General features: G+C 40.7%; 1 protein-coding gene across 3 annotated transcripts; it reads right to left on the bottom strand.

Annotated features, from left to right (window-relative positions):
- Positions 1–7,108: 7,108 nt before the first annotated feature.
- Positions 7,109–10,980, bottom strand: LOC147608945 (putative protein phosphatase 2C 46). Of its 3 annotated transcripts, none has more exons than XM_086788412.1 (5): positions 10,310–10,980; positions 9,217–9,584; positions 8,276–8,512; positions 7,891–8,119; positions 7,109–7,729 (listed from the first exon to the last, which is right to left on the bottom strand). In XM_086788412.1, exons 1-5 carry the CDS (start codon positions 10,587–10,589, stop codon positions 7,725–7,727), a joined length of 1,119 nt encoding a protein of 372 aa, XP_086644538.1. In that variant the 5' UTR covers positions 10,590–10,980; the 3' UTR covers positions 7,109–7,724. The 3 variants fall into 3 exon arrangements, with proteins under 3 accessions (XP_086644538.1, XP_086644537.1, XP_086644536.1); XM_086788411.1 differs by having other exon boundaries at positions 7,701–7,805; XM_086788410.1 differs by lacking the exon at positions 7,109–7,729 and having other exon boundaries at positions 7,865–8,119.
- Positions 10,981–12,983: the final 2,003 nt, after the last annotated feature.

Below are 12,983 nucleotides of genomic sequence, written 5' to 3'. Positions count from 1 at the left end.
AGCATCATATCACGGAAAGTGTGTTTAATATCCACATTTCATGTAATTTTTTGAAATCAAAAAATGAACAAGAATGTGTCACATAACTTAAAGCTAACTAGACTAGGTATTACATTTGGTAAAGTAGCTATTGATTAATAAGCATCAATGCATGAGATCAGAGATTAATGATTTTTAAAATACTTATGAGCATCGATAAGATGGAGCATTGTGAATTGGTTGAAGAAATTGCGTATGGTTAAAGAAAGTGAGAAGAGAGTTGATGATCATAGCATAAAGCCCCATGCACCATGAGTGCAAGGATCGTTGTGATATAACAATATTTCCAAGAACATAAATTCATGGACTTCTTTGATCAGAGATATCACTATTGGTTTTCATATGCAGATGATGGCAGATGTAGATCACTCTTTGTATGTGCGTAAGAGTGATAAGGGTATTGTGATCATCACCATCTATGTGGATGATCTTATTGTTGGGGGTGACAACTTGGAAGAGATTGAGCATGTGAAAAGCCTTCTCAAAAGGAAGTTTGAGATGAAGGATTTGGGAGATCTGTGCTACTTTTTGGGAATTGAGGTCATTCGCACACCTGATGGTATTTGGCTGTCACAGAGATAGTATGTATTAGACATGTTGTCCAAGTATGGGATGGTTGATTGTAAGTCAATCTTGGTGCCATTAGATCAAAAAGGCAAGCTTAGTGCGGATGCAGGTTATGTGTTGGAGGATCCCACCATGTACAAGAAGATTGTGGAGAGTTTGATCTATGTCATGATCAGCAGGCTAGATTCGAGTTACATTGTTGGCTTAGAGAGCCAGATTATGCAGGTTTCGTGCAAACCACATCTTGACAATGTGCGACGCACACTTTGATATTTGAGGGCCACTGTTGATTATGCATTGTTTTATGCAACAGGTGTACCATTGGAGCTATATGGGTACATAGATGCAGATTGGGCAGGTAGCATCTCAGACAGGAGATCTACTAGTGGATTTATGTTTTCATTGGGGAGTGCTGTTGTGACATGGAGCAGCAAGAAGCAACCCATAGTTGCCTTGTCGAGTATAGAGGCAGAGTACAAAGGAGCTGCGGTGGCAGCGTGTGAGGTAGCTTGGTTAGGCAAGCTACTTGTTGATTTGGGATTGCATGTGGAGAGAAAGGTTGTCATCTATTGTGACAATCTTAGTAGTATAAAGATGGCCAAGAAACCAGTTTTCCATGCATGGACGAAACACATTGAGGTACATTACCACTTTATCAGGGAGAGAGTCTTGGCTGGCGACATTGACTTGGCCTACGTCAACACACATAGGATCAGGTTGCTGACATCTTCACGAAGGCGTTGGAAGTTGAGAAGCTTCGTAGATTTCAAGATATGCTTGGATTTCATGAGCTAGAGTTGATCTTGAGGGGGAGTGTTGAGATGTCAAGCTCAACATGAGTTGACACTCACGAGGCACATGCATGACCGTTCGTCGACATTCACATCACTGGCGGGTTTGGTAGCTGGCACTGCCATATCTTCACCATAGATTCTACAGTTGGACTACACTGAGTAGTCCACACCTACCCACTCTACTTAGCGTGTTCACATTATGGACCGCTTGTATATACTCTATTATGTGTGTTAGTCACTTTATCTTCTTTGTAGACCTCTTTTGTTGTGTGAAGAAGAAGAAGAATTTTTAGCCTCACCTTGTGTGTTCTCTTCTAGGGTTTGTGTGAGTGTGTGTGTGCTTGCAAGAGCTCAAGCTCCCTTCTCCCCTACATCTTTCATAGCATTCAAGGAATTTCAAGGATATCGATAGTAAATCGCACACCAAACCATATCTCGCAGGTAACACTCATCAACGATGTAGTGTGCAGACTTATAAAGAAACCATATCTCGCAGGTAACGCTCATCACAACGATGTGGTGGTCATGAAGCCTCTTGCTCTTAAGATCAATCATATTGATGACAAATCACACATGAAACCATATCTCCTCACATCAACGATGTAGTGTCTTTGCATCAAGGGTTTTACTCTGGTGAAACAGTTTATAATGCTTCGCGAAGCAGATTTGAAATTGATTTTAGACACATCTGTTCTACTCAAGCTACAAAAATTATTTTAGTTTTGCTCAAGCTACAAAATACATTTTTTTTTCCAAATAATTTTTCTTTTAAGTTTTGAGATTTTTTAGTTTTCTCTTTTTTTCCTTTTTTTTTTCCTAGGCGCACGTCTCTAGTAGGTTCACGTGTGTTAACTCATGCCTCTAGACTCATGTGTCTGGCTCACGTGTGTTGACTCACGTTTGTAGGCTCACACCTTTCTTATATGAATTAAGATCAGATACTTTATTTTTATGAAAGGGTACGAAGTTTTGTGCACTAGGCCTATGACAGGGTTGGTGTGTAATTATTGGGCAATAATTATACTTAAATGTCCCATAATTGCAAAGGACAAGAATTTTTCTTGAAAATTATAGCTGGTATAGATTGCATGACAAGAAAATCCTTAAGAATATGAGTAGGGATGTCCTTATAAGTCTAAGTTGAATAATAATTGGTTGGTATAGAATTAGGTATACCTACCTTTGGTAGTAAACCTACCTTTAGACTCATGTCTGTAGACTCACGGCTCACTTATCTAGGCTCATGTGTTGACTCACGTCTTTTTTCGTGGGACTATGGGCTCACGTCTTCCAACCCGAGAGCTCATTTTGAGAGTTTTTTGAGGTTTTTTTAGACTTAATGATAGGTGATTAAGAGTCCAAATCCTAGTTAATAGTGATTATATAAGTAATTAAGTGTTTTTCTATTATTATTTATTGGATTTATAGTGGTTCTCTCTAATGCAAGAGAGAAACCTTCAAATAATCCTATCTAGCATGCATCCATCAAGCAAGCAATATTCAATAGGACACAAGAAAGTAAGCAAGATTCAATAGGACACAAGAAAGCAAGCAAGATTCAATAGGATACAAGCAAGCAAGATTCAATAGCATACAAGCAATCAAGGATAGCGAAGAGAAATACAAAAATGGCGTATATACAAGTGACTAGTTTTCACACTAGGTGACCAAACTCAAATATGGTTCGGCTTTTATTATGAGTCTTAAGCAAGTATATACACGAAGTCCTTTAACTTTCTCTATTTGACATTAAGTAGAAGGTGAGGTTGCTTTATATATTCCAACACTGTCTTGTAAAAGATAAGTGACTGTTCTACTGGGTAAGGTAGCAAAGTACCTTATAATACGTCGGGCAAGTGAAAGCATGTTAACCTACAGAGTGGTTAACAACAACCCCCACATCCCATGCACATCACCTACATTAGGCTTAGCACTTCATAGACACATCTTGCACTAATAGACACTCACAATCACTAGCACATGCACCAAAGCCTCATCATCAACAACCATCCTTAATAACCATTTAGGTATGTCTTTGGATGGGGGGAACCATAATAGGCGCAAGCTTGGTCCATGCTACCTCCCTTCAAAATCCCATATCCTTATAAAATTTAGCCCCTTACCCTCTTCTTCAACTATACTAACTATTGAAACAAAAATCCTCTACACCAAAAGCTCTCCATTTTGCTGAACTACCTAAGCAAAAAGAGGCAATCCAATCTCTTCAGCAACCATGAGATGTGGATAGAGTATGTTGCCACGCCAAGAAGCTCAAACCACCCTATGTACATACCAATCAATGATAAGTGGACTTGGCACAAATGCGACAAATGAAAGGCAAGGATCCCTTCAACAACTTTGCTTACTCCGAAGGGGCCCAAGCCACTTATAACCATAGGAGTTGCAGTTGCACTTCAACAACCAATACTACGCTAACATTCCCAACCCCACATTAGCAGGCACATGCTACCTTGACAAGCATCCTACCTTAAGGGCCCCCCAAGCCTACCTATGACAAGCCCTGACGCATGTTGTGGATTAGTCCCATGTCGACTACTTAATCTCGCAAGGTAGCTTCTCAAAATACCTCATAAACCATCCATGCATTTTTGAACCCAATAGCCTCTTTGCCACCCGAGCTTGGTGACGTGAGGACGAGATAAGAGGGCATGTTGACCACTTTGGTTAACATAGTCTTACCTACATATCCTACCTTCGTAAGGCGCTTCGCTATCTTATGTTTGTGTAGGCGGAAGATTTTCTTTTGTAAGACAGCGGTAGAATATATGAAGCGCCATGTGCTTAACATCAAAGGGAAAGTCTATGACTTCATGTATAAGGCTAGATATACTAGCCACATACTATTTTTAAGAGATGATCGGACAAGTGTGGACACTAGCCATTTGTATATAAGGTAATTTTGACATTAAGCAATACACAATCAGTCTCCTTACAATAAAATACTCGTGAGCTCTCTTTTTTCTTCTCTCTACTCTCTTGCTTGTGTTCTATTGGGTTTTGATGGGGTTGATTGTAGGTTTCTCTATTGCATGAGCTTCGTCTCTTCTTTCCCCTCTTGTGAGTGAGATCCATAGTGTAGGAACCTTCTTCTCACCTCCATCAAGGTGATTCAAGCTCTTCCTCCACATCCATGGCTATGGAATTCTCTAGTATGACAACTAAGTGAGAGTCCGGATGACAGACTAGTATGACAACTAAGTAAGAGTCTGGATGACACACTAGCACACCCACAACTGGGGAGTTGCATTTCGCGATTCTAAAACAAAACTCCCAATGACACACATTCTTTCAACAAGGCTAGGTATACTTTCAACTTGAACAAGCCTATTTGGCATGACGCCAGACTAAGTCATCTCTAAACCATCTAGCCAAATATGGCGTTACTTTGGTGTCCATACCAGATTATACTAGGCGTCCATCCTACTCTACCATAAAAGCAGCTTCTCCTCATAAAGTGAGCCTTACAATGTAGAGTTAGACCTGTACCACTGGCAGTCAACATGGGTGGGTGTGCTGGCTCTGTTATGTGTAGCTCTTGTCGTCCGGTAAGGTTGCCTTTAACGTGCTCTGCATGATCGTCACCTACAATGCCTATGCTTCTTTTGCTTCTCCGTTCGCTCAAATCACTCTCAAACTCCAGCAACATCTTCCTCCCTTAATCCTCAATCTCCTTGCTATTCCATGTCCTTGTATGGCTGAGAAAAACAATCCTTTTTCACCATATGATCACACCCTTTTCCCTTGCATGGTTGCATGTATATTGCAACTCCACTTCTTACCTGCCACTTCACCTCTTAACACCATGCATACAAGCTTGAGTTTATTGAAGAGCAAGATGACACAATCCACACCTTTCTTCTCCAAGCATGCATCACACCTGCATAGAGTCTCTTCACATGCCCCATAGGAAGCTCATTGTGCAACTTGCTCCTATGATCTCTAAATTGGCCACACATTAGCACATTACATTCACCTTGACAAGCTGCTTGTTCCATCATTGGATAAATGAAACGGGAAAGAAGCATCATGATGACAACAGTAATCCTAGCAAATTTTCCTTAGAGAACATTACTATGGAAACCTTATAAGCTGGCAACACTATCAAATAGAAAGTGAAATGATGATATAGAAAGCTGGACCCATTGGAGGTATTCATCTCTTCCTCCCCAACACCAGAGAGGCTTCATCGAGTTCGAAGCATAATAAATGATATCTTCACTGTTTGAGAGGGGCTGCAACATGGCTATATTTGAGGACTGGCTAGTACTCTTGGTATGTTTTAAGAAGGCTTATGATAGGGTAGATTGGTCCTTATAGGACTTGCTAGTACTCTTGCTATATTTTGACAAGGCTTATGATAGGGTAGATTGGACGCCCTTGGAGGAAGACTTTCTAGTACTCTTGCTATATTTTGAGAAGGCTTATGATAGGGTAGACTGGACCTTCTTGGAGGACTTCCTAGTACTCTTGATATATTTTAGGAAGGCTTATGATAGGGTAGACTGGACGACCTTGTAGAAGGACTTGGAGGGCACCATGGTGTCAATGGGCTGTTTCATAGCTTGGATGTGGGGCGTTGCAGCTTTATACTACACTCAAGTACTCATCCATGCCCACAATCAAGTACTCATCCAGAGCTCTTTCCAATCTCCCGCTCAATTAGCCAAGGATGCCTCCAAGCCCCTCTCCGTGTCTTGTTCATGGTGAAGCCCATACTCTCCTCGCAAGACACCAAACTTTAAGGCTTCATCTGCACTCTATCAATCCCGCATGTAGGTCCCACTTAAGGGACCTAGGTATACAGCTATCTTTTTCAAATAGGCGTACTCGTTAAAATGCTCTAGGATCAAAAGGTAAAGTTGTTCTCTTATACAATGTTTGACCTCTCTTTGCCAAGGGCAATGGGTTGCATTAATCCATTAGAGCTGTACTGTTCCATTGGTGCATATCATCTTTGTATTTCATCGTCCTCCTATGCTCTTCATTGTTCTTCAAAGTTGTCTAAACAAAATTATTAATTTATTCCCAAGTACAATACTTGTAATCATATGTTGCTTTCACTTAAACGTTAGTAACATGACCATGATTATACCCATTGCTCATAACTATCAACCATCAATCCAAAGGTTGCAATCACAAGGCTACCCACATTGTGACTATTTAGTGCTGATTAGAACATGGGCAGAGGACACCGATTCATTCCTGCAGAACAAAAGGATGCGTTTATACTATCACTTCGCAAGACCTGCATCTTTTGAATTTTAGAACTGGAATTCAATTTCACCTCTTTACGAGACTCCAGGTACAGCTTTTTTTAGAAATAAGTCAATGCAGGTTGGAAGGCCAACAAGGGTTCATGAATCAGTTAATGCATGAAGACAGTAATGGTTGTGAGGTGGATTAGTACAAGAAGGGCACATGGGTTGCCAATGTGCAAAAGGTGCAGCTTTATGTTTAATCAAATCCATAACAAGGCTTCTTGCCTTCAGATGATCAATTCTCATAATCCATAATGGGCTAAAACACTTTTATTCCAGTTTCATGACGCTTATAACTCACCTGAGCTTCATGTAAGCAATCACATGTATCAACTCGTGCTGTGTTCAAGAAGGCATTATATGTGTATCAACTCGTGCTGTGTTCAAGAAGGCATTATGTAGTTGTTAGATCCCATCAAAGGGATGGCATTTGGATCATAAAAACACCGAGTGCTACATTCTTTAGCCAAGGAACCCAGATTTTGATAAGTACAACCTCTCAGAGGCACATTGGAGACGCGTTGATACTTGATACCTACAAGCCTGCTTACCACCCAAATTCCAAATGCTTACAAAAAACAAAAGTAGAAGCTCCTGCTTTGAAAGGAAAAGATTAACTTTAAAAAAACTGTGACGTTTAACACAAAATCCCTGCCAATGGGAAAAAGTTAGTATGCCGTTCCTAACTGTTCAGGCGAGGCCAACATTGTGAGACAAATGCCACACTGCCCTTCCAGCAACAATATTGAGCCACTGTATACAGATTGTCATACAGATGATGTTTATCCAAAAATATGGGGTAAGGCCATGCCCAAGTAAGTAGCCTTTCCTGAGAATCTTTAAATGAATTTGCAGAGAGAGAGTAGTTCATAGCCTTTGCAGAGAGCCTAAGCCTGCACAGAGGCCATGCCCAAGTAAGTAGCCTTTGCTGAGAATCCTTAAATAATTTGCTATAACCTTTGCAGAGAGTAGTTCATAGCCTTTGCAGAGAGCCTAAGTCTGCACAGAGGGCCAGTTGATGCATCCGAATCCTCTAGACCACCGGTCACCCTGCCATGCAGCACCACTAGAACTTAAAACTTGGCAACCCAGTAGCATTTTCTACCTTACACCCTGAGAAAATCAACTGCAAATCCAGTTTCACATAAATGATGCATTTCAAAAAATGTACTGGTAGGCAGTTCATCATGCTTTGGAAACTCTAAAAGTACCATTTGTGTCGTGTACAATGGAGTGACTGTCAACTCTAACAAGAGCTCCTGCACCATTTCCTGACCCGTGGTCCATGAGTTCGTGATCGAGGAACACAACAATGACAGTGATATCATCATGAAAGTGGCGCCTGATGCCTCTTTCAATCCTTTTCAAATCACTGTACCTCATTTCCCGCTTCTTGGCAGCCTCTTGCAATGCAACTTTTATTAGCCTTCTTGCTATTCCCTGCATTTATTGAATCGTATTGACTCTCTCTCTCTCTCTCTCTCTCTCTCTCTCTCTCTCTCTCTTAAATGAAACTATGTGAATGCACCATTCATGATTAGTCCTGGACCTTGAAAAGACATAAAAAACAACAGAAATGACCTTGAGAGACCTTACCCTGCGTGGATGATTGTTCACAATTTCAACTGCCTCTTCATTGCTGATATGTTCCCAGAGACCATCAGATGCAAAAATCAGAAATCGATCTTGAGGCTGAAGCTTGTGCACACATATAGCAGGTTCTGCTGTAAGAACAGGTCGCAGAAGAGGCTCTGTGAGACGGAAACGGGCATAGAGCGGCTCTCTGTTGAATTCCTGTTTCTTTAAGTACACGTCACCAATAGATCTGGAAACCTACAAAGGGACATGCAAATTTGCATCATTTCTCTCAAAAAAAAAAGCGCACAGTACATATCATGAAATTGAAATTAGTTCTATGGGAAAGACCTGGCAATATGTGTGTGTGTGTGTGTGTGTGTGTGTGTGTGTGTGCATGTGTATGGGTGTACATCTATACATGTATGAGTGTGTACATCTATACATGTATGTACGTATGTATACATGTGTGTGGGGCCTGGGCACACATGTGCGTGTGTGTGTAGATATGTATAGATATATATACATGGATATGTGTGTAAATTTGCACACACAAACACGCATACATATATGCGCGCTCGCGCATCAACATCGCAAGCAACAATAGAAAGGTATGTTAAGTCTGAAAGAGCTCCAAAATGAATCTTATATGTATTGTTTCACTTGATAACATAAATCTTCAGGAAACTTGTGGTATAACATAGGATGCCTGGCACATGAGCAGCAGTATGCTGACGACTGCTGCTGGTGCCCCAATTCTGAAAAAGCAGTGATCAAAGACCCATGCTGGAAACAGCCATACACACAACCCCAATTCTAGCAGTAGTATGTGTTTGGGAAGATCTAATCCCATATTTTTACAACCGGCCTTTTATTTCTCCCAAATGACACCCATAGATATCCAGAAACCAAGACCAACAAGATAGTTTTCAAACTCCCCTCTCAAAGGTTGAAACAATTACCTGTATGATGCCTTTGACACGCCAGACGCCGCGCCTCAGCAGAACAATGCGTGGATCATCAGGATGTAGAGATTTCAGTTCTTGCCGAACGGCCTCGATACCTGCATTGTGCTCAGTTGTCAACTGCACAGGCGTGATTGCCCCAGTTGTTCTAAATATGCTTCCCAAAATAGCCCTGGAGTCCCCAGCATTGGCAATGTAAACTGTCCCATCATATATGACCCCCACCAAACAACAAGATCCTACGGTAGCAATTTGTGGTGTTGTTGGCCAGGCCTCCACCACTGAAGACTCAAAGCCTTCTTCTGTGGCACTGAAGGCCATCTCAAGAACATCCGCGGACATCCCTCCCGTTTCAGATGCAAACCCTGTCACACAACTTCACTGTCAGAAGATCTGACAAAGCACTTTCAAACAGATCCCAATATATAAAATTCTTCTTGCAATAAACCTTACACGTTCCAACTAGACATCTCCATAAATTATGGGCATGGACAAGGAGGATTCCCCTCTCCATAAATTATGGGCAGTGAGGAAGATTTGAAGCTGATGGGATGATTGCAAGTTTGTAAACATTCTAGAATCGGTTGAGCATTGCCTTTGTTTAGCTTAATTCACGTTAACCCAGCTTCACACATACATTAGTATAACTTAATGCAGCTACGTATACACTATCCATCACTACTCCTACTGTGATTTGTTATACTGGACACAGTTGAGCCACCAGATAACATAATGCTGGATTGCCCAAGCCACACCTGTGGAAACTTAATTGTTGCCCTCTTTGATTTACATGCAGAGGGAGTCGAGACCATGAACTGTTTGCAACAACTTCTGAACAAAGTCGCCCTAACTTCTGGAGCAAATTGCCATTATGCAGATAATGTGCTCTATAAACCAGGCTGATAAATGCATGAGGGTGTGGACACCCTATTGTGATGTTTAACCATGTTGATACGCCTAGCCATGCAGGAAAGGTAGAGGAAAACACAAACTATAGGGGCTTCTCCATCAGAGAGAAAGATCACATCAAACAGTACTATTAAACACAGATAATTGACCACTAAACCAGCAGAAGAACTATGCTTCTTACTTGTAAGATGTGGAAAGAGCGTCTGACTGATGAACCTGGAGACCTCAGGGCCGCCATGGCCATCGTAGACGCCGATGAAAGTGCCAAAAGGGCCTGATTCAACCTGGCCATGATCTTCAAGCAGCTGGTTGGCCTGCACTATGGCCATGGAGAACTTGCCATAGGCATGGCGCCCGATGTCCTCGTATGAAAGCAGGGCATCCTCATGGTCACCCACGTCTGTGATCCGCTGCACAGGCCGCAAGCAGGAAAACAGTAGATTCGTTAACCGTGATGGCATCCCTCATCTCATCCGAGCCCAGACCCTGTTTCGAGACCCTAACCCTAAAACTAAAGCTAGACCTAATTTCCAAGCCCTAACCTAACCCCAAATGTGTGCAGCCTTCGTCTCACAGTCTGCCATAGCCGAAATCTGGCACAAAGTCTTTGAAGTAGCGAATGACAATCTGGTTTCGAGGCGATGGTGAAGAATGCGATATGGCGCGAGGGAAACTGGGAGTGATCGGGCAGAGATGCTGTGGGATGGGCGAGGAGCGTGAGGTGGAGCTAGAGGGGAGGCATGGAAAGGGCGAAGCTCAGCGACAGAAGCTTCGAGCAAGGAGAGGAAGGCGAAGAGAGGAGGATCAGCACCTCAAGCGAACAGAATTAGAGAAGAAGAAGAAAGAAGAATCGGTATCGCGGGCATCTTTTCTCCTTTTGCTATCAAAGTGGCACTGTCTTTTATCATCATTATCTTCTTATTCTTATTGCTAATCATAAGCTCTTGGATCATTAGCTATGGGTAGCCTTAGGTCATGTACTCATCATTAACTAATATTTTGGTAAATTATAACCAACTCTAATCAGCTGTTGTACTCACCATTAACCCATGTTTTTGTATTTTATAACCAATCTCTAAGCATCACTAATCTTTTGTCATGAATAAGCCTAAGCCTAATCCATTTCAACCTCTATCTATCTCTAATACACATCTCGGCCCACATGAAGGTCTCCCCTCAACTCGCTCCTCATAAAATTTAATACTGCTTCTCTCTCTCTCTCTCTCTGCTCTAGAAAAGACCTACTAACAACTAGCTAAAAGAAAATGTGGGATCTTACTTATAGTAGGTGGTAAGAGTGGTAACTAATAATCTCTATCCATCTCTGATACAGAGGTCGCCCCTCGAATTGGCTCCTCACAAACTCAATACCACTTCTCTCTACTTCAACAACCTATCAAGTGCTAGCTGAAATAAATTTTGAATAAAGAAATGTAAGCTACTAGGGACATTGAAATAATGTTAATAAGTATAGTGAATTAAAATGTAACCTTTAGCTACCCCTTGTGATCTCATTGCTAATCTAGAAGCTCAATAGCTTAATGGTAACCTATCATTCTAAGAGATGCTTTTAAGCTAAAAACAACATAACATTGTTTTTTTAAAAGGGGGTTTTTTGGTGAGAACCCCACTATTGACATGTTTGGGTATGAAACCCAAGGTATTGAATTAACAATCTATGGCATAAGATCATTCTTGAGACAAAAACTATTTATCACCAACCCGTCAACTTAATAAATCACATTTTAAGTAACATAATGGCTAATCTACCTGGATGCAAGTGATGCTCATTAGGTATTATTCATAAAATATTAATATATAAAATCAATCTATGTCCCTGTCGTGTGTAGTCATGTTAATTAGGGGGTCAAAGTCCCAAACATGAGGTCATGGGTCTAACGCCTAATTGCTATAATGAAGGATGTGCCTTGTAATAAACAAATAATCCTACTATTTAAAAAAATCAATCTCTGATCAAACAAGTCCATGAATTTATGTTCTTGGAAATTCATGTCCCACTATTAAAAAAATCAATCTCTGATCAAAGAAGTCCATGAATTTATGTTCTTGGAAATATTGTTATATCACAACGATCCTTGCACTCATGGTGCATGGGGCTTTATGCTATGATCATCAACTCTCTTCTCACTTTCTTTAACTATACGCAATTTCTTCAACCAATTCACAATGCTCCATCTTATCGATGCTCATAAAGTATTTTAAAATCATTAATCTCCGATCTCATGCATTGATGCTTATTAATCAATAGCTACTTTACCAAATGTAATACCTAGTCTAGTTAGCTTTAAGTTATGTGACACATTCTTGTTCATTTATTGATTTCAAAAAATTACATGAAATGTGGATATTAAACACACTTTCCGTGATATGATGCTTGATAGATCAATACTTCCATGTAAGTAATACCCTAGATGCTGCTAAGTTAGTACATATGATTATTGATTATTGATCTCTCCAATCTCCATGAAGTTACTACGAAGTAATTTTTAACAAATCTATTCTACAAATTATATTAGTTGTTCTTGGTTTTGAGGCCTCCATGAAGTGTTCCTAGATACTTATTAATTATCAAATTACTTGGAGAATCATACTTTCAACATGATTAAAATGATGCTTTATGTAAAGAAAATTTACCCTTATGACTTTTGCATCTCTTTTCACATTGTTCAATCCATGGCATGGTGGCTCATTGATACCCACGACTTCTCAAGGGAGAAAGTTGTTAAAAGGTGTGATGCTTTAATAAGTTAGTTAGTCATGTGGTTTTACATCGTACCACGTAATGTCCTACTTCGTCCAATTATGTAAAGTTGACATATGGATAGGATTGGGTC

This window comes from Cibotium barometz, chromosome 52, assembly GCF_041138505.1.
Source record: "Cibotium barometz isolate CiBa-2024 chromosome 52, ASM4113850v1, whole genome shotgun sequence".
NCBI classification, from domain to species: domain Eukaryota; kingdom Viridiplantae; phylum Streptophyta; class Polypodiopsida; order Cyatheales; family Cibotiaceae; genus Cibotium; species Cibotium barometz.
The sequence above is the reverse complement of the archived record's forward strand: the minus strand, read 5'-3'. Positions and strand labels throughout refer to the sequence as shown.